This window comes from Miscanthus floridulus, chromosome 6, assembly GCF_019320115.1.
Source record: "Miscanthus floridulus cultivar M001 chromosome 6, ASM1932011v1, whole genome shotgun sequence".
Classification (NCBI taxonomy): domain Eukaryota; kingdom Viridiplantae; phylum Streptophyta; class Magnoliopsida; order Poales; family Poaceae; genus Miscanthus; species Miscanthus floridulus.
The window spans coordinates 133,195,946-133,218,316 of record NC_089585.1 but is presented as its reverse complement, the minus strand read 5'-3'; the positions used below and the strand labels follow the sequence as shown (position 1 = coordinate 133,218,316).

At 44.0% G+C, this 22,371-nt stretch overlaps 1 protein-coding gene across 1 annotated transcript; it reads left to right on the top strand.

The window, feature by feature from the left end:
- Positions 1-15,792: 15,792 nt before the first annotated feature.
- On the top strand, positions 15,793-20,612 carry LOC136457021 (zinc finger CCCH domain-containing protein 12-like). Its single transcript, XM_066457060.1, has 7 exons — positions 15,793-16,073; positions 16,651-16,811; positions 17,699-17,761; positions 18,265-18,384; positions 18,469-18,765; positions 19,106-19,402; positions 20,178-20,612. Exons 1-7 carry the CDS (start codon positions 15,935-15,937, stop codon positions 20,382-20,384), a joined length of 1,284 nt encoding a protein of 427 aa, XP_066313157.1. The 5' UTR covers positions 15,793-15,934; the 3' UTR covers positions 20,385-20,612.
- The last annotated feature ends 1,759 nt before the right edge of the window (positions 20,613-22,371 follow it).

Genomic DNA, 22,371 nt, shown 5'->3' with positions numbered 1-22,371 from the left:
GTCACAACTGAACAATGAACTAAGCCTTGAATTGATAGTTTTTTGTGAGGTGAATGTCACTAAAGTCCTTAGCCGATACTAGGCTGCAAAAGGCATCCCCTCTGTTTGAAGCATATAAGTCATACTCTAGTGCCTTTTATGAGTATTTAGAGATCACCCAAATCTCATAGACTGTGACCAGCAGTCTGACTCATATAGGTGTGTTCCTCAAAAGATGTTCTGTAGGACAACATCTTTGCTTTAGCAGGTCACTTGGAACACATTAAGGTAAAAATCAACCTGCCTTACAGAAAGGAAAGATATGCATTAGAAATGAGTCTTACTAAAGATATTTTCTCATAATTTACTACTAGCTTGTTTCACCATCCTACTTCACAGGATCTCCAATCACATAGAACAGGTTACCACTATAGTAAAATTTATGTGGGTCTCAAACCCATCTCTCTCGATGCACTTTCTATCACATTGCGTGACAGACCCTTAGTGAACTGATCTGTCAAATTTTTAGACATGTGAACATAGTCCAACGCTATTACTCTAGAGTTTCTTAATTTTTTGATAGATTTTAATCGTCTCTTAACATGCTTTGTGGACTTCATGTTATCCTTAGAACTGTTAACCTTCATAATCACAGTCTGGTTTCCACAATTCATAGAAATAGCTGATATGTGTTTTTCAACAATCGGTAAATCCATAAGGAGATCATGAAGCCACTCGACCTAAGATCTAGCGGTGTCTAATGCTGTGAGTTCTGCTTCTATTGTAGACTTCGTTAAGATAGTCTGCTTGCAAGACTTCTAGGAAACAGCACCACCTCCAAGCGGAAACACATATCCACTTGTGGCATAAAAGCTCATCAACATCAGAAATCTAGTTGACATCACAATAGCCTTCCAGCACCTTTGGATGTCTGGTATAATGAATACCATAGCTCATAGTGCCTTTTAGATAGCGCATCACTCTCTCAAGAGCACGCCAGTGATCATCTCCTGCATTTGATACAAACCGGCTCAGCTTGCATACAACAAATGAGATGTCAGGCCTTATTGCACTAGCAAGATACATGAGTGAACCAATGATCTAAGAATATCTCAATTAATCCCTTGCTATTCTCTGATTTTTCCTCAATAGCACACTCAGGTCATAAGGTGTCGTAGTAGGTTCACAGTCACTAAACCCAAAGCGACTCAACACCTTTTTCACATAGTGGGATTATAATAGAGTTACCCCTCCATCACCTTCTCTCGAAAGCTTGATATTAAGAATAACATCAGCCTCTCCTAAATCTTTCATTTCAAAATTATTAGATAAAAAATCCTTCACCTCAATTACTTTGAGGCTGGATCCAAAGATTAGTATGTCATCAACATATAAGCACAAAATAACTCCTTCATCCCCACCATACCGATAGTACACACATTTATCAGCTTCATTCACAACAAAGCCAGCAGATGTTAAGGTTCTGTCGAACTTCTCATGCCACTGCTTAGGAGCTTGTTTTAGACCATATAATGACTTTAATAATTTACACAACTTGCCTTCATGACCATTTGCTACAAACTCATCCGGCTAATCCATATAGATCTCCTTCTCTAACTCTCCATTTAGGAAAGTTGTCTTAACGTCCATTTGATGAACGAAAAGACCATAAGAGGCTGCCTGGGAAAGCAAAACTCAAATTGTAGTCAATCGGACAACCGGTGAATAAGTATCAAAGAAATCCTTACCTTCCTTTTGAGTATAACCCTTGTCCACAAGTCTTGCCTTATACCTCTCGATAGTACCATCAGGCCTAAGCTTTTTTCCTAAACACCCATTTACACCCTATAGGCCTGCACCCATAGGGACAATCAACTATTTCCCAAGTTCCATTAGACATAATAGAATCCATCTCACTTCGTACTGCTTCCTTGCACAAGTCAGCATCAGGAGAGAAATATGGCTCTTCATTGGTTGTTGGTGTGTCATCCACAAGGTACACAATATAGTCATCACCAAAAGACTTTGCAGTCCTCTGTCTCTTACTTTTTCTAGTGACTATAGTGTCATCCTCCTCAGGGTTTTGCATATAGGGTTCCTCAATTTGTTCTATCGGAGTAAATTTTTCGTGCTCATGAAAAATTATAAATTCATGACTAGTCGTGCTACGTGCATTTTTCATGGGAAATTCATTCTAAAAAATATAGCGTATCTAGATTCTATGATTATATCAACAGCCATCTCAGGAACACTAGAATTTATAATTAAAAATCTATAACCCATGTTGTGAATAGCATAACCAAGAAAAACACAATCAACGGTCTTTGGTCCAAGCTTTCGCTTTTTGTTTATTGGCACATTCACCTTTGCCAAACAACCCCAAGTTCGCAGGTAAGAGAGATTCAATCTCTTCTTCTCTTATTCCCTGAATGGTGTAATTTCTTTGTTCTTTGTGGGCACCCTATTCAGAATATGACACGCTGTCAATATAGCCTCACCCAACCATTCCTTAGATAGTCTCGCAGTCTCTAACATGGCATTAACCAAATCAGTTTGAGTGTGGTTCTTTCTCTCTACAATCCCATTGGACTGTGGTGAGTATGGTGGCGTCCTCTCATGAATAATTCCATGCACTGCGTAAAACTCAGAAAATTCATTTGAGAAATACTCTCCCCCGTAATTGGACCGCAAACGCTTGATTTTCTTCTCAAGTTGATTTTCTACCTCAGCTTTATAGACTTTAAAATAATGCAACGCTTCATCTTTAGTTTTCAATAAATACACATAGCAAAATCTAGTACAATCATCTATAAATGTCATGAAGTATCGTTTACCGCCTTTAGTCAATTCGCCATTCATTTCGCATAAATCAGAATGAACGAGTTCTAATGGTGCCAAGTTTCTCGCCTCAGCAGCCTTGTGAGGCTTGCGCGGTTGCTTTAATTGCACACACACCTGGCACTTAGAATCTTTGACTAAGTTAAATTTCGGGATTAAATTTAGATTTGCAAGCCACGTGAGACAGCTAAAATTAATGTGACAAAGTCGTGAATGCCATTTATTCGACTCATCTGAAATATTAACATTGTTCACTACTTTATTACACACATCATCAAGCAAAGATAAGCGAAACAAGCCTCCACAATCATAACATTTTCCAACAAATGTTTCATGTCTCGACACAACACACTTATTGGACTCAAGCATAATTTTAAAGCCATCGCAACACATTTGAGAACCGCTAACAAGATTCTTCTTGATGGAGGGGACATGTTGCACGTTCTTGAATAGCATCGTCTTTCTCGAAGTAAACTTCAGAATGACCATACCAGCACCAAGAACACGCGCATACGAACCATTTTCCATCAGCAAGGCTCCAGTCCTACTGGCCTCATAGGAAGTAAATAAAGAAACATCAGCACACACATGAATATTAGCACCGCTATCCATCCACCACTCAGGTGAAAGACAAACTGAAAGAATAAAAGGTAAAGAATTATTATACCCAGATGTTCCTCCTCCAGTCTCGCTAATCACCACGTTTGTTGATTTCTTTTCTTGCTTATATTTGCGGTCTAGGCACGCACTTGCCCAATGCTCATCACTCCAGCAAACAAAGCAACCTCTACCTTTCTTGTTGTTTTTCTTCTTAAACTGAGCAGTTTGCTTAGGCTTTGTATTGTTGTTCTCTTGCATATTCTTCTTCTTTTTATTACGGGATACAAATGAGTTTTTCTTCTGCACCATATTGGCAGCGGAAGACTCAACTCCTTTTCCACTGTTGTCTTTTGCTCTCGCCCTCTCCTCAACATCAAGATATCTAATAAGTTGAACCACGCTAAACTCTTGTCTCTTGTGTTTTAGAGAAGTAGCAAAATTCCTCCAAGAAGGTGGTAGCTTAGCGATTATACCGCCGGCCACAAACTTATCGGGCAATAGACATGGAAAATGTTCTAGTTCCTTTGATAGCGCCTGTATCTCATGAGCCTGTTCCACTACAGAACGGTTTTCAATTATTTTGTAGTCATACAGCTGCTCCATAAGGTACAGCTCACTACCAGCATCAGAAACTCTAAACTTTGCCTCAAGAGCATCCCATAACTCTTTGCGTGATGTGCAAGATATGTAGTTTTTCTCATACTTAGGATAAAGTGCACTAATCATGACGTCTCGAAACAGGTTATCGGCAGCCAAGAACTTTTGCTCCTCCTCAGGCATAAATTATTCAGGCTTCCCCTGTGCGGCGTGATAATAATTCATAGTAGTCAACCACAACACCATCTTAGCACGTCATATCATAAAATTATTGCCATCAAAATTATTCGACTTCAAAGCAGCAGCAAAACTACTGACAGAAAATTGCCTAATATTAGGTTTTTAGATTGTTAGATAAATAGGCATTTTCATGGTCAATTTAATCCAGAAATAAACACATCAGTAGGTTTGTGACGATATATATGTGCATGTGTATATCACTAACAAACGCTACAGCATGCAAGTATGACATACAGATCGATATAGTAAGAACGCAAAGTGCGGTAATCATAGAGTTAAGATTGTACCCAGCGGAGGGTCCCATGACGAGGGCATTGGAGGCTCCATTCGCACTAGTCAACATAGTGCATTGTTCGAAGTCATGGACCACAGTCGATGCAGGAAGGTGTTTGCAGTGCAGTCTCATAAACGGTCACTAGGAAGAAGATGGGTTCCGCGATCAATCACCAGAAAGAAGATAGGTTCCACGAGCGATCACCAGGAAGAAGACGTCGGATGAGCAGTCATGGAATCGCTCCCCCAAAAACCTAATCGCTGCACACCCTGTACAAGGTTCGCAGGCGGACGAGAGTTCTAGAGGCACCTGCTCTCCCGCTACTCTGTGCGCACAGAGGTACAGGACGGGAAAACCCAAAGGGCGGCTGAGATGTGGTCTCTCAAAAACAAAGCAGAAGAATTGGACTGATAGAGGACTTTAGATTTATGGCCAGCGACAGGGAGGGAGAAAGGCAGCGGAGGAACCCATAGATTTATGGCCAGCGATAGAGAGGGAGAAAGGCAGCGGAGGAACCCATGAGACGGTAACTGGCGCAATCAGTTCGCCTCCACCATAAAGGAGAGAAACTCTCGTGATTATGTGGATTAAGTGGCAAAACTTGGCCACGCTTGCTCGCTCGCTCCCCCGCCCGCCTCACTGAAGGGTCGAGATGGCGGACTAGAGGGGGGGCGAATAGTCTTTTCTAAAATTAATCGCGTCGGCTAACCGATATAAATGCGGAATTAAAACAATCGGTCTAGCCAAGACTACACCCATTTATATATGTTCACTAGCACCTAGCAAAGATAACAATTATGCAACTAAGGTGTCGGGCTAGCTAGAGCTCTCCTAAACAATTCTAGAAGCAAGGTCACACAAACCTATGCTACTAGTACTTTAAGCAACAAGGGAGCTCTTACACATGCTGGTAAGCAAAAGCACAAAGCAAACTAAGCTCACTAGCAATGCTCAATAACAAGGCAACCAATGCCTAATTAGAGAGCGTAAATACTTAGCTACATAAACTAAGCAATGTGACTAACAAGGTTACTAAAACCAAATTAGCCACGCAAGGGAGCTACTTCTATGCTACACAAGCAAGAAGGTAATTAGCAAGCTACACAAGCTATCTAATTACAAGAGCAACTACACAAGCTTAATATGTATAAAAGTAATTGCAAGCTTGTGTAATGGGGATGCAAACCAACAGGAAGAACAAGGTTGACACGATGATTTTTCTCCCGAGGTTCACGTGTTTGCCAACACGCTAGTCCCCGTTGTGTCGACCGCTCATTTGGTGGTTCGGCGGCTAATTAGCATCACCCGCTAAGCTCGCACGTCGGGCGCCGCAAGAACCTACCCCTTGAGTGAGGGTAGCTCAATGACACGCTTTACTAGAGTTGCTCTTCGCGGCTCCCGCGAGGCGAGCACAATACCCCTCACAAGCACTTCTCCGGAGCGCCGCACAAGCTTCTTGCACGCTTCGACGGAGATCACCACCAAGCCGTCTAGGAGGTGGCAACCTCCAAGAGTAATAAGCACCACCGGCTTGCAACTCGATCACCTAGTGCCACTCGATGCAACCTCACGATGCAATCGCACTAGAATCGCTCACTTCACACAATCGAATGATCACTATCAAGTATGTGTGAGATGGAGGGCTCCCAAGCACTCTCAAGCAAGGACACCAAGTCCCCCAAGGTGCTCCAACCAGCCATGGCGGAAGGCCACTTCTATTTATAGCCCCAAGGGCTAAACTAGCCGTTACCCCTTCACTGGGCAAAAATCGGGCCGATCGGACGCTCCGGTCGTGTTGACCGGACGCTGGACCTCAGCGTCCGGTCGCCCGCAGACGACCACGTGTCCTGATTCCAACGGTCACTTGACCTGACCGGACGCAGCAACTTTCAACTAACCGGACGCTGAACCCCCAGCGTCCGGTCGTTTCCAGTAAGGTACCGACCTTGACCGGACGCGTCCGGTCACACTTGATCGGACGCAGCCAGCGTCCGGTCACACTCCAGCTTCTGTGTCATCGTACGTCAGCCTGACCGGACGTAGCCTGCCAGCGTCCGGTGCATTCAGATCCAGCGTCCGGTCAGTTGACCGACGCCAGCATCTTCGCGATCAACTCGTTTTCACTTCTAACTTCTTTACCCTTGCTCCAATGTGCTAACCACCAAGAATTTGCATCCGGCGCAATAGAAAATAGGCATTCCATTTTCCCGAAAAGCGCCGAATGTGCTAACCCAAACCCATCTCACCAAGAATTTGCATCCACCAAGAATTTGCTCCAATGTGCTAACCCAAACCCATCTCACCCCTGCAAACACCACCTCCTTTATAAATGTGCCAACACCACCAAGTGTACACCACCATGTGTAAGTGTGTTAGCATTTTCACAATCATTTCTCAAAGGATGTTAGCCACTCAACTTGCCACGCCACTCGATCCTAGCGACAATGCAAAGTTAGATCACTCGAGTGGCACTAGATGACTGATATGCAAACAAGTTTGCCCCTCTTGATAGTACGGCCATCTATCCTAAACCCGGTCATAAACTTCTCTACACACCTATGACCGGTGAAATGAAATGCCCTAGGTTATACCTTTGCCTTGCGCATTCCATTCCATCTCCTCCAATGTCGATGCAACACATGCACCAACACGATCAACAATGATATGATCCATTTCATATCATCACATGATCATATTGGTTCATCGATCTTGACTTTACTTGCTCTTCACCGTTGCCATCGTCCATCGGTGCCAAGTCTTGCTTAAGCTTCACCGCCATGTGGTCCATCACTCCAAAGCATTCGACTTGCCCTTCACGCTTGCAACCGGTCCATCAAGCTAAGTCTTGTCTTGATCTTCTCCACCTTGATCACATGACTCAATGTCATGTCTCATGTGCATTTAAGCTCCTTCATCATCACATGTGTGAGCTTTGCAACATTTCCAAGCCATTTTCACCTTCATGGCATATGTTGCTCACACACATGTACCTGTGGACTAATCACCTATGTATCTCACATAAACATAATTAGTCCACCTAGGTTGTCACTCAATTACCAAAACCAAACAAGAACCTTTCACTCGCCACGGCCACGGCCACGGCCCGGCCGGCGACGGCGGCGGCGCGCGCGCGTATGGCACTCCTTTGTCCTTTTCTTAGCTTCTCAATTAAGATGGATAATTTTTAACCAAATAAGCTGAGTAAACGTTCAGTCAAAATCACATACGGTATTAAACCATACAACACTTAATGTTATGTACCATAGAGTTTTATTTGATTTATTAAATATTATATGGGCCAAGCCCATAATATATCCAATAAGGACAAGGAGAGGGCCGAGACGCTCGACGGCGAGGCCTTCCTCTAGTACCGCCTCCTTGACGGCAACGAGGCGTGGGGCTCCTGCGCGGCGGTGATGGACATGGTACACATGTACGTGCCGCGGAGCAAGCGCGGGCAGGGATTCGCAGCGTGGCTCTGCGACGCCGCCTTCGCCCACGCGCATCAGCTGCTTCTACATCTCACCGCGCCCTTCCCTCCGCGCCACCGAGCATCGTCGTCGTCCCGTAGCCGGTCGCATCGGCGGCGCTCCTCACCACGCCGGCAGTTCCTCCCCGCCACCACATCAATCGGCATCGGGGCTGCAGGCGATGCCACTCCATGGCTAGGCACACTGGTGGTCATTGATTGGGGATAAACTATGTTTCCAGTAATGTTGTAAATTGAGTTCCCATACTGTAGATTATGCAAGTGCTAACAATCTATGTACATTGTGACTATTACCATGGAATTGTAAAGATTGCCATTGTGCAAGTGTGAGCAAGCTTCCCATTGTATTATAAATTGTTCTGTAATACTATTGCCGATGGAATGCACAAAAGCTATTGCTGGGAATTGAAACTTCAAAGGCTACGTCTAGTTTCAAGTGCATATGACATTACTGCTGAACATCTGAACATGATTCAAAGGAGGCTGATGATCCATGTTCCATGATGTAGAGACTACATGATCTGTATAATTAGAAGTCAGTGATAACACCATCTGTCATGATCCCTGGAAAATAAAAGAGCAATAATTCAACATAGTGATCATGTTAAATTTAGAGGAAATGTCTATTACTTTGAAATATTACCGTCAAAAGTTCAAAGAAGCTATTTATGGCCATGTATGGTTCGGACATCCTTTCCTTGGGCAAAGAAGTACTAGGGGACATATTTGGTGCTGCTGCATCATCATGGAATGCAACTTGTATATTTTCTTGTTCCTTCAGATAAAAGAGAACCAAATAATCAAATACAACTGAACTATTTTTCAGTGAACCCAATATGTCTTTTGTTGTTACATACCTTTGAAACATTTTTCTTTTTCTTACCTCCTTTCTTTGCAAAAGTTTCTTGTTCCTTCACATAAAAGAGAATCAAATAATCAATACCGTTGAACTTTTTTTTAGAAAATACAATCAGAGAATTAAATATGTTTTTGTTTGTTACATACCTTTGAACCTTCTTCCTTTTTCTTACATAAGCATGCTTCCTGCTTGACCATATGTCATCTCTCGTTGATGCTTGCTCCATAAATAGTTCTTGTGGTCTTGAAGAGTGTAACTGAGATTAACTGAGCCACCAACTTGGATGCAAGCCAACTCATGTGCAGCTTTGGGTCCAATTCCTGCACCGTCAGCGGTCTCAATTTCGAAACCTTGTAACTCTGAAATTTTTCTTTGAGACACCATCAAGTGTGAAGTTTGTGGCAATTGAAGGGTGTGATTGTGTTCCAAAACAAGATCATTCACTTTGTAATTTCCCTTCTCCTTGTCCATTACAAGTCCCATGCGAACTGCACGATCGGTTCTAGTTTCAGCTCTTGGACACTTCGTTAGATGATCCCTTTTATCTGGCAACCTATGACCCTCATTTGCACAAACATATCTGCAGGAACTAATTTTTCCATCTGACTTTCTTTTGATTGTGTACCTTTTTCTAACCTCAAAGCCTTTTTGACCCCACAGCTAATCCAAAACATCCAAGCATCATCTACGGTACCAAACTCCATGCCAACTCGAGGTAACAGACTAGAAGCAAACCCTCCCTACAATAAACAAATAATAATGAACAGGATATTATTTATGCTGTTCAAATAAATATTTGATTTGATGGTGAAGGTGAACTAAACATCTAATCGGATGGACAAAAGGGAACAGTAGTGGCATTACATACCCATTTTCTTTCATCGTAGATCTCAGATTTTGTTTCCTTCAACCTTCCATCTTAAACATGTTGATTTTGTTTTGATGCAGTTCCATCCCATATTTTCTAAATCTATCATTTCAGCGCAATCAGATAAGAGAGGACACGAGAATCAAATTAGCTAGCAGCACCAGGATACAGAAGAGAGGACGTGAGTGCAGAGATTTTTGGGACCTGTATATCGGTGGAGACCGAGCACCACCAGGAGATGTCGATCATCGTCGCATGGAACCCGAGCGAGAGACCGAGCAAAACCAGCCGATGTCGATCACCGTCGCATAGAACCCCAGCGGCACCCAGATACGTCTGCCCGACTACACTCGCGCCAAAAACAAGTAGAACGGCGCCAAAACAGCGACTACTCACGCCAAAGAAAGGAACGTCGCAACTGTGTTCTACTGAAACAGGCCGTGCTCTTGTTGGGCCAAAGCCTAGCGTGGAGAGGAGCCGAGGAGGGCAGCGCATATACTCTGCTCACCGTCCGATACGTACGAGTGGTTGGATTTGTCGCAACTGTAGAAAAAAGTTCAGGAGGCAACCTTAGGCCCTGTTTAGATCCCACCCAAAATCCAAAATTTTTCAAGATTCTTCGTCACATCAAATCTTGCGGCACATGCATGGAGCATTAAATATAGGTAAAAAGAATGACTAATTGCACAGTTTGCCCGTAATTGACGAGACGAATCTTTTAAGCCTAAATAATCCATAATTAGACAATTTTTACCAAATACAAACGAAAGTGCTACAGTAGCAAAAAAAAAAAAAAAAACCAAAACTTTTCGCATGTAAACGGGGCCTTAGACGATCTGATTCCGGCAGGGCCGCCCGGGAGCGGGAGATTCTCTTCTCTGCCACGTCTTGTGGTGCCGTGGTGGCATGCCGCTGCGCATGGTGGGGATCGGTGGGGCCCGTCCGCAACCGCGATCACGGGAAAGCGGCAGTGCCATGCCATGGAATCGAATCTGGCATTCTGCCACGTCTTGTGTTGGTTGTGGTGTTTGCTCGTGTCCTGTAGTGCACTGCAGACTGCACAGACCTGATGAGAGAGAGAGGGAAGGGTGAGGCTACTGTGGCAGACAGAGAGCGAGCTCCACCGTATCGGCCTATCTGCTGCCGCAGTTAAACCAGTACACTACACACGGCGATGTACAACCACCTACTGTAGTAGTAATGGTGTGGTAGCAGTATAATTACAGACTTATGACTTGCTTAGATTACATAGGACAAATTATGAGCTGGCTACTTGCTAGAGCCAGTTACGGGGCCGCTAATAATTAGCGGGCCAAAATTGTTTGTTTGGATACGTGGGCTATCAGATAATAGGATTTTCAGTAAAATTCTTTTTGTCTTTACGCGCGTGTCAGGTGTGGAAGTGGTGGATGGACTGAGGTGAATCCAACGACATCCAAACAAGACCTTATATAAATCAACAGCTTATTTCAACCAACTAAATGGACTACAACTAGTTGAGAATTGAGACAATATGGTGTAGGCTAGTGCTGTAAAGACGGCCTGTTCGTTTCGCTGAAATTTGACTTATACTAATTTGTTGTGAGAGAAAAACACTGTTCGTTCGTTGAAAAGTACCGCTGAAGTAGTTCAAGCGAACAGGGCAGTTAAAACCTGTTGACATGTCGATATACTATAATCTAATGGTCGTGGTAGCAGCATAGTTCTATGAAGTGGCATAGCTAAATTTTTAGACTTAGTGGTCTAATTAACTTAACATAATTTATCTTAATACTGCATTACTTTTAATTGTAACACGTCGAGGAACAAAACTATATAGTTTACTAAGAAAACAGTATAAATAGTTTACTTTTTTTTAGGGAAGTACAAATAGTTTTCTTGAGGGGGTATAAACAGCATATTTAATATTGTATACCTATAATACATTGGGCCAAAATGGGTGGTCTATGGCTCACCTGGCATGGGTTGCATTCATTGATTCGTGGGCCTTGGCACTGGGTGGGATGAAGTCCAGATCAGGATCATCCAAGCCCGCTCAGGTGAACAATGTCAGTTTCAGGCCAGGTAGGACTGTTGGGCTTAGCATGAGCCCATGTGCACTTGAACTGAACTCTGCGTAGCCACCGGCCCACCGCGCAACTACTCGTACTCCTACTGGGTTCATTTTTTTTCCACAAATACAAGATGCCTGGTCCTGGAGCATATCATATCGCAGACCGACGCGTGAAAGACGATTCACCCCCCCCCCCCCCCCCCCCCCACACCCCCCACCCCATTTTTTGTCCATAGACATGATTTCCCAAACAGAACGGCATTTCCTCGACGCAATGGTCCCAAACAGAATTTCTCCAAAAGGCACTCCCAATGGCTCATCCAAAAAATTCCTCAGAACCCTCTTTTGCCGGTTGTCGGTTGTGATCCCACCCACAACAAGTCAGCTCCGCGGCAATACAGCATCCGTGACCGTGATTCCGTGAAGCAGGCCCATGGTGCGGTGAGCCGGTGACCACTGACCACCGCGCACGCACGTAGCCTAGGCGCAGCCGCGCAGGCAGAGGACCGGGCTGGCGGGGCAGAGGCTCCGTGTCCAAAGCCGCCGAATCGCACGCAACGCAAGCGGTCGGTGGCCACGGCCATGAAAGCGAGCGAGACGAGACGAGGCGAGAAAATCAGAAAACTAGAAAAAAAAAGGGGGGGAGATACGCATGATCGATGGTAGCTAGCCAGAAGCCAAAAGAAGAAGAGGGGAGAGAAAAAGGGTCAAGGGGACGGACGGTGGGGAAGCCGGAACGACTGGCTGAGGTCACCCCGGTCGCATGCTCTGCGCTCCTCTCCTCACAATTCACACCCGAACAAAAAGATGGGCAGGCAGGGGACGACGAGCGAGCGCGCAGCACAAAAGCCGGAGCCACGAGCCAGGGGCATCATCTCAGGAGAAGAGAGTGGAAAATGGAAAAGCAAAAAAGACAGAAACGAGCAGCCCCGCACCACCCGGACGCGTACAAAAGAGCGTGGCAAAATTGTTAGGTGCACTGAGAGACAGGCCCCGGAAATGCACGCGTCAAAGCTCATGGGCTCTTTGTGCACGATGTCAAGCGTTTCATTTCTTTTTTTCATCCGTTTTGTTGCTCGTTGGTTCTTAGAGTTTTACGTAGTAGTATCCGTCTTGCTAGATTGCTTCTGAGATGGTATGCAATAAGAGGAGACAAGTAAGCGACATCGCGTGTGCATCTTGCATACTTATGCTATAAAGATTGATGATGTATTGATGCTTGAGTTGAGATCCAAGACCAACTTATCACGTTTTTGTTCTTTGATAGTACGGTGAGTTGGTAACACTTGTCATTTTGACTATAGAGACCTTAGCAACATGCCCTTTAATGATATAAGTGTTTTACTGAAATTCTTAGTACATATAAAATGATATTAATATTACTTTATTTGCTGAAATTCTTACCGAAATCCAGCTTAATTCCTATCTTTTCTCGATAAATTATTAACACTTATAATCGATGATAAATTGGCAATGGTACATCGTACATACATTGTATATATGACGGCACGAATGAATGGCCTACTTGGGTGTTTTTGATCTGGTCTATGGGGTTGTTGAGTCTTAAGTTTTGTGAAAACCAGAACCCAGAAAACCATGTTTGTTTTCTCTAGCTAACTTCGAGATAAGTAAAAAATAGTTTCTAGTAAACTAAAAATACCAAGTTTACAAAAATCTATTCCTAGCCATTTTTATAAATATCGGCATAAGCTAAGCGCGTTTCTCCGGTCGTAAATCTCGCATATCCGTTGGTTCCTGTACCAAGTAGCTTTGATGGGAATGATCAGTTTGCATGACGATCAAATATGTGTCTTTGTTATTTGATAGCAAAGAAAATTCCGTAAGAGTAATTGCGATCCAAACATAGTAACATACAAATCAAGAATAAAAAAATATGTACCTAAAACAGGTTTATCTAAAATTGATGGTAAAATCTATTTTCTAAAAACTAATCTATAATTATGACATCCAAACAGTCACTATATGTGTCGGTGTTTCGTACAAGCACCGGCAAGTAAATTTATAGTAATGCGCGTTAGGCTCGGATGGTGCGCTAAAGGACACAAGATTTATACTGGTTCGGGCGGAACGTCCCTACGTCCAGTTTGCTGCTGCTTGTGTTATTAGCACCGTGAACGGTCTGTAGTAAGGGGTACAAACTGTCGAGAGAGGGACTGGTCCCAAGTCTCTGATGGAGGGATTGAAAGGTCGTCAAGAGCTTCGTAGCCGCTTGAATGTGTGTATGAGTGCGTTCTATTGTTCGGTCCTATTTTTCCGTCCCCCCTCGATGGAGGAAGCGCATCCCCTTTTATAGATGAAGGGGCTGGCTTTACAAGGGTGAGGGCTCTAGGACGCGTACTCTACTTAGTCTTGTGGCTCATGTCTACCCGGTCAGGTCCTTCAGTGCGAAGGAAGATAAGTGATTACAATGTTGTCGATGTCTCTGTAGGATGTCAGGTTAGCGTAGGGTATGGGCTGCAGTACAGTGGTTTTGACTTATGAGCCTCCCCTAGCCTTGCTCTGCACGCCTTCTAGTTCCCATGAGTCCTCGTTGGAGGAATGCGGGGTCGGGGGTCGATGTAGCGCCGTGGCTAAGGCCTTCTGACTAGGTGGGCCTGAGGGGTCGGGAAGCGGGCGCCGCTCCCCCGGGTCCACAGCGTGGTGACGGAATATCCGTCGTTCGTGGAGATAGCAAATCCTTTCCTGGAGCGTAGCGGTTGTCGTATATCTTCGTCGGGTTCCGTGTCCCAGAGCTGAAGGCGGCGCCTACAACTCTACAGGGCGAGATGCACGCACCTGTAATGCCTTTTGGGTTCTGCGGTGCCCGGAAGGGTCTAAAGCATCAGTCCTGTCGTTCCCTGGCAGTCCTTTTCCTGCCAGGGCGCAGGGTATGGTCCTTGGAGCCATGGTTGACCCGAACGTCTTGTCTCGTCCTGTACCCATTATTATGAGGTACAGATATCGACCAGGGCGAGGCTCGTTTTTGGCCGTCGGGTGAGACGGAGACCAATCCCTATCTCTTGGGCGAGACTAACCCCATCCCTCCGGGATCGGGCGAGGCGGAATCCATCCCTCAGCCCTCGGGCGAGACCGAGCCCGCCCTATAGGCGTCGGGCGAGACGAAGATTAGCCTTGAGCCTTTGGGCGAGGCAGGGTTATCCCACAAAGGCGTCGGGTGAGGCTGACCCCGCCCCTCCGGGGTCGGGCGAGACGGAATCCATCCCTCAGCCCTCGGACGAGACCGAGCCCGTCCCAAAGGTGTCGGGCGAGGCGGAACCGAACTCCTGTCACTTGAACAAGGGATGACATGGCGCCCTTATGCGTCCAGAGGTTTTTCACGTTCGGTGGTTATCGGCTCCACCTTCTGGGGTACCCTGGTATTAGGTCCCCGACAATATGTGTTGTAATAAATCCGTCCTAAATTAAATAAACTTTTAGATGTATCTTAAGTCAAACTATTTTAAGTTTGGTCAAATTTATAGAAAAACACCCATACTTAGGACACCAAATTGGTATAAGTAGATACATCATAATTTTTTTTATAACATACTTATTTGGTGTCACAGAAGCTGTTATGTTTTCATAGAAGTTAGTCAATCTTAAAATAATTTAACTTAAGATAATTCTAAGAAACGATTTATTTTAAGACGAAGATAGTAATTTTCTCTCTTATTAGAACGATACACAAGTGAACACATCTTAATAGCCATGTTTTATCTTGTTTGGTCCAGTCTACTTGTCTACTAGTACTAGCTACGCTGCTGCCTCGTTTTGTACTGCTACCAGCATTTTTAACCGTGCTCGAATTTTTAAATCGAACAGAAGACTTCAGCGATTGTCCGTACAGCAGCACCCCAAGTGGAGGAGGAGGAGGAGGCGCGTGTTGCCGTAGCACCGCAGCCGCAGCGCAAGTGCGCAACGCGCGAGTGCACGTAGCAAACCGCGTCGTCGAAAGGAGGAGAGAGAAATAAATATACGTGGGGCAGGGCCCTCCTCTTCCTTCTTTCTATTCCTCCACACCGATCACTCGCTGCTCCCTTCTCTCGCCGGAGCACCGGGCCGGATGGCGGCGGCAGCAGCAGCTCCTCCCGTCTCCGCGATCGCGTGATGGACGCACACGCCGCCGCGCTCCGCCGATGGACGACGCCGGAAGGGCACCACCACCCGCTCCCGCGGCGGTGACCGTATCCGCCACCGCCGCACCCGCGCCTCCCCCGCCCTCCGCCACGGCCGCCGCCGACAAGTCCTCCCCCGACCCCGACGCGCTCTATGAAGGTTAGGGCTTCCGCTGCTCTCGCCGCTCGCAATCCGGCGCGTGTCGCGGTTGGGGGAATTGGGGTTTCGGTGCTCAATTCCCCGTGTAGGTTAAAGCTCAGGTGCTCTGTTTTTACGGTTCTTTTTTTTTTCTTTCGTGGAATCACTGGCTGCGCCTGGAGTACTCTGTTTGTAAACCATGGGTTGCTAATCCCGATTCCTTTGGTGTTATCCGTATCATGGTGCGGTGATCTTCGCGTCGGCGTGAAATTGGGCCAATTGGGGGTTTTGATGTGGCACTGGATTGGGTTACACCTTGAGGCGGTTATTAGTTTAGAAAGTTTCTACCTTTCTAGCGTCTAGTCTAGATTCAACGGATGCTTCGTTAGGATTTTGTTAAAACCACTGCAAAGTGTTGAAGATTTTGTTATTTGTTGCACGAATACCTTTGGTATGAAATGTGGTTAGTTTCATCTCTCAGAGAGACCTAAAGTGAAAATTTCACACTGCACATTTGTTGATCTTAGTTTGTTATAACTTATAGTGGTTTATAACCAAGTACACTAGTAAGTAAGTATGTGTGCAATGTTGATTGCAGAGGGGATGTGGCAACAGATGGCCATGAACAGCGGTGCCACTATGCAACCTGGGTCATATCCTGAGCGACCAGGTGAACCTGACTGCACTTACTACCTCAGGACTGGATTGTGTCGATTTGGCATGAGCTGCAGGTTCAATCATCCTCCGGATAGGAATCTGGTGAATATCCGCCTTTCCCAACTCTGATTATGTGTCATATTTGCTTTGAATCACCAGATGTTTTGGCACTATCCAGCATCTTTGTTGTTATGTACATAAGCAGCATTGTTGCATTGTTATGAACCATGTGCGGTTGGAAGAAATTTTATCCTTGAACCAAAGGCACTTAGAATTTTTTCCCTTTCTGATGTGTTTCAGTTGCATCACAGAACAAAATGCAAGAAGCAATGTTTGAAAAGCAAAGCTGTGATGATGTGTCTATATGATCATTATTGGTATTTAATCCTTTTGCCCATGGGAAAACATACAAAGTATTGGTTCCAGTAGGCTGATGATAATGTTTTGTCTAAGGTGCTCGTCACTCTTATGTGCGGTTTGAAGTTTCTGCTAACCCGCAAGTATGAGCTCTGTTGCACATAACACAATTTGTAAAAATAATCGAGAAAAAACTGTTTTTAAACCTTCAGAGTATCAGTATGATTATTCTCCCTTGCCCCATCCTCCTATCTGTTCTATTATTGGCAGATTCTTTGCGATTTGTCCCGTGTGTCCTGGTGCTGTCTGTTTGTTTAATCTTTTAATTTAAAACATTCACATGACCTTTGAAGCACAGTTTATGACTACTGTTTGTGGCAATGACTTATTGATTAGTCTGCCAGAATAGCCCAATTCCACATTAGCAAAGTTAATAGAACAGAGACAGCTGTTTGTCTCATAGTTTGCTTTTTAGTTACTCTTGTGAGCTGTGACATTTGCGTTCTTTAGTGATGCTTTACATTGGTTGGTGCTTCTTTGCAAATTTACGTCTTTATTTACTAATTGTTGTTGTTTTTACTTCATATCCCATTTTTTTGTTCTCAAGTTAGGTTGAATCTGTTTAATTTTAGGCTATTGCCTCTGCCAGAATGAAGGGAGAATATCCTGAGAGAGTGGGACAGCCAGAGTGTCAGGTAAGTATGATAACTGATTCTTCTGTCCTTCAAAACATGAGTCATAGAAGTTTTACTTGTGGAAATGATTTTTTGGTTGACAGTGCTATATATGGTCACTGACTGACTGAGTTTTGGTTCTTGTAGGATGGTTTTAAGAAATTGCTTATCTGGCCCATACACTTTCAATTATAATTTGAATAATAAAAAAGTAGACAAGAATATCAATGCAGCTAACAGATTCTTGTAGTTTTTGCTAAGAGTGCAAGGTTCTAGAGGTGTAGTAGACATATTAGTGAACACATGCACACAGCTAGAAAAGAACTCAGACCTATTGTCTTCAGATTTTTGAAGAACAGTTTTATTTTTAATTGTACTCTTACGTTAGACATCTAGCTATTTCTATTAGTCTTGATATTTCACCAGATCTACGTCTTGGATTGCACAATTTATTGAGTGCTTTAGCTTATATGTCATGCTATGCAAGTGTTGAAGCTGAAAATTACTGAACATTTTTCCTGTAGTATTATCTGAAGACCGGAACATGCAAGTTTGGCCCTACATGCAAATTTCACCATCCCAGGGAAAAGGCTGGAATTGCAGGGAGGGTACAGCTAAACACATTAGGATATCCACTCCGTCCGGTTTGTCTTTCATTGCCAGTTATATGTCCTCTTCTGCACATGTCTTTTTGCTTTGCTGAAAAGAAGTCTACTTTACTTTTGTAGAATGAAAAGGAGTGCACATATTATTTAAAAACAGGACAATGTAAATACGCAAATACTTGTAAATTCCACCATCCGGAACTTTTCAATGTGGTGCCTTCGTCACGTGGTTCTCCTATTTATACTTCTGTACATTCCTCTGCAAGCGCTGGTCCGCAATCCTATACTGGAACTATGCCAAGCTGGGCTTTTCCACGAGCTTCTTTTATACCAAACCCTAGGTGGCAAAGTCCTTCAAATTATGCACCAATGATTGTACCTCAGGGCCTTGTTCAAGTGCCGAGCTGGAATTCATATCCTGTAAGTTCATTTGGTATAGTAATGCAGTGTAATTTTTACAATTACGAAGCAATCACATTTATCTTTTTCATTCAAAACTTTATTAAACATTATCTCGAGAGATTCCCTAGAAGATCAACGAGTGCATGTCTGTACTGATTTGAACTTTTTCCCCATGCTTATTTGATCTTCTGCAAATTGTATATCAGGCAATGTATTTTCTCTAATGTATTTCGAAATTTGTGACACTGAAACGTCAAACCTGTTCTTACATCAATTATTGGAGTTCGTATTTAGGGTTGATTGTTGCTGATTTTACTTGCCTCTAAGGAGCCCAATGCTATCTGTTTCATCTTCTCAGGGTCAGCTGCAGTCACCTGGGGCTCAACAAACTTATGGAAGTTCACAACAAGGCGAATCTAGTGCAGGAAATCAGGGAATGCTATCACCCTACAGATCCAGTTCGTTTCCTGTGCCTCAATATGCATTGCAGAGAGATAATGTATTTCCTGAGAGACCTGATGAACCAGAATGCCAATATTACATGAAGACAGGAGATTGTAAATTTGGTGCAGTGTGCAAGTTCCATCATCCCCGGGTGAGATCACTGCCCCCTCCGGATTGTGTCTTAAGTCCAATGGGTCTTCCAATACGTCCAGTAAGTCATTAAACCCTTCACTGTTTCTGTTGTATTTTGTTTTAGGATTCCATTGTTTCTGTTGTATTGATCCCTTGTTTAGACATTTTATCAATTATTATATATGAATATGGTAATGGCTGTACTACCTCATCTCTTTTTGGGATAGGCTCAGCAAATTTTCTCGTGGAAACACATCGTCATTGAGAATATGCATCAATGCAACTGCTTGGTTGTTCTATAGTCTAGAAATTTTAAAATCAAATATGTGCTATGTTTTTTATAAAGAGGTTCTCCTGTCAGACAAAGGAAATGAAGGATGTTCCATACATGCTGTTTCTCAGCTAGATTATTGACTTCAGTGGCATGATTTCTGCTAACGATGACTGATTTAGTCTCCTAGCAATCAATCCACACCATACTAAAGACACTAAGATGCATATCCAAGATACGACTATTAGAGCATTCTTTACATGTGTTAGTTGAGCTCTGATTTATCATAAGAAAACTTTCGAGGGCTGAGCCACAAATCTCACTATGACTTACAGACGTCATTGTTGATGCCTGGACACTGATTAGAGCAATGTTAAAAGTTACAAATTTGCTAGGACAGGTATTAGTTAGTTACTCGGTAGCATACAAGTTGTTGAAGGGGCACGTGCAATCGTGCATAGGCTGATGTCTTCTTACAAATGGAGCCTGTCTCATGAATAGGCATTAGCTAGTCGCCTAGTCCTTTTGCTACGCCTCATTGAATGGTCTGTCATCTTGATTATCCTGCCCAATGTTTTTTTAGGGTGAAGATTTGTGCAAATTCTATTCTCGCTATGGCATCTGCAAGTTCGGCGCCAACTGTAAATTTGACCATCCTACAATGGCTGCTCCAATGGGAGTCTATGCATATGGTTTCTCTGCGTCTGGTTCTCCTGCATCTGCTTCAACTAATGTACCTATGGCGCGACGCCTTCTGGGATCCCCATCCGGTTTTGGATATACGTCCTAGGCGTCTTTTTTCACTTTACCTACTTTGATGTATAAAATCCACGGCATTGCCTCAGGCGCTGTGAATGTTTCTCCTAACTTCCCGCCGGGATCAAGATCTGTAAATTGAGTTGCTACCAGAGATGTACAGCCCCCTTTTTTTGTTAATCCAGATCTTTGGGAATAACACTTGGAACCGAATAAACTTTAGAAATACCAGTTTTCAGGTGCCTGCATTATTTGACACTGCTGCACTGTGGTTCCTAACAGTTGATGAGGTAGGCAATTCCCTGAAGGACCTGAAGCCTGCAGGTGTGCAGTTGAAATTATATCATTGCGTCAATTTGTTTGGAACCTGTATTCAGCTAGTGTTGAGGCAGATATTGGGATTTCTTTTATCTGTGGATGCTGGTTTTCTGATTTGAACAGTGTATCCCAGCACCCAGCCTACGGCTTCTGGCAAGACAAACTCAAAAGCGATTCAGTGCAGATCCAGGAGCGTTCTCTACATCCTCGGCCTCGAACCTCAAAACCGCTGTCAAAGCCTCAAAAGGTATACAGTAGGGGGTAGATGAAACCCGAGGATGTCACGTCTTAGCCATTATTATTTTGAGAAAATTGTCACCATTAGTTTGCACATATGTTTCTGAGGTGAAATGCACCCCTCCACTCCAAGTCCAACAACTGAAATTAATGAGGACACGATAAGGTGCCTGACCTGGTCCGGCCACATTTCCTGTGGTCAGGTTTAATCATAAGGTAAGTTGCTGAAAAAAGCGAAGGACTTCTCTTGTGATGTCATGTGGGCCAGGTGGCTTCCACAAGACCAGATCAGTTCGCTTGATTGTATCGGCCATACTTATCAGCTATAATGCAGTGTTTTTCTCTCACAATCAAACAGCATCAGCCGGCTTATAAGTCACAGAAACGATCAAACGAACAGGGTGTATGAAGCCTATTGCGCCCTCACTCTCTGACTCCTGATCCGTATCTGTATGAAGCCTATCAACCGTCGTTAGTTTTCGAAAGGAGTTATTTGACCATGCATTACAAAGTTCAAATCGAGTCCCTCCATCTTTTGTTGGGCTGCAAATTCCTCAGTTTTGCTTGAACGATCTGTCCACAATATTTGGCTTAACCCATATTTGGCTTGTCCGGCTTCTTTTTTCAGCCGGAACAGTGTTTTTCTCTCACAACAATTCAGCCGGAACAGTGTTTTCCAGCCAGTTTCAGTCAGTTTCAGACCAGCGAACAGAGCCAACGAAGCATGTTATCTACCCCATGGCTTGCATTGGGATACATTGTGAGAGTAAGGCGCATCATCATCAGCTGGGACGCTGGGTGATGAATGCTTGGGTGATCTCCTTTCCTTTCTGTGTAAAACAATGTGTAATACACTAGTCTTTGGTCCACGCTCTGGATGGTTGTGCAGTGAGGCGTGGCACGGGAGACTGGAGTACTGGACTGGCGGTGGCGGAGCGACTGAATAGCATGATCTTGGTGTAACTTACTATTAAAGTAAATCCAGTAGGCTGTCAAGGTTGGGATCTCGACAGGTAGACAGGTAGCACTACCAACCACCAAGGACCTGGCAGATTCGCCTATCAGGCACACGCGTCAACGAGCACTGGTAGATGGACCCCGTCCGATCCTGCGATTCCTGGGCCATCTGACTGATAGGAGCGCTAGCAATTTGCCGTCAAACCTGCAGGATCTCCCGTTCTCCTCCACGTTAAAAAAAAGAAGAAGGCAAATTCCGCTTATCAATGGCTCAAGTAACTAGATTAATATAAAACAGTGTCAACAGTTATATCTTCTTGTAAGTTTGTTATAAAAATATATTTCATGATTCATCTAATAATTTAGTTTTTTATACTCGCCTGAATGACCTATGGCTTGAGGACTTATTTAGTGATTACGTCACGCGTTCAATTCGTATGGAAAGCAAACTATATGTTCTTTGTCTAGACGTGTGTTGCTTTTAAAGTTTTATTAATGATCGTGTCATG

Coding starts and splice junctions, on each gene's coding strand:
- LOC136457021 (XM_066457060.1), top strand. CDS start 15,935: ATGGACGACGCCGGAAGGGCACCACCACCCGCTCCCGCGGCGGTGACC. Junction 18,385..18,468: donor TAGGATATCCACTCCGTCCG/GTTTGTCTTTCA, acceptor TTACTTTTGTAG/AATGAAAAGGAGTGCACATA. Junction 18,766..19,105: donor CGAGCTGGAATTCATATCCT/GTAAGTTCATTT, acceptor TCATCTTCTCAG/GGTCAGCTGCAGTCACCTGG.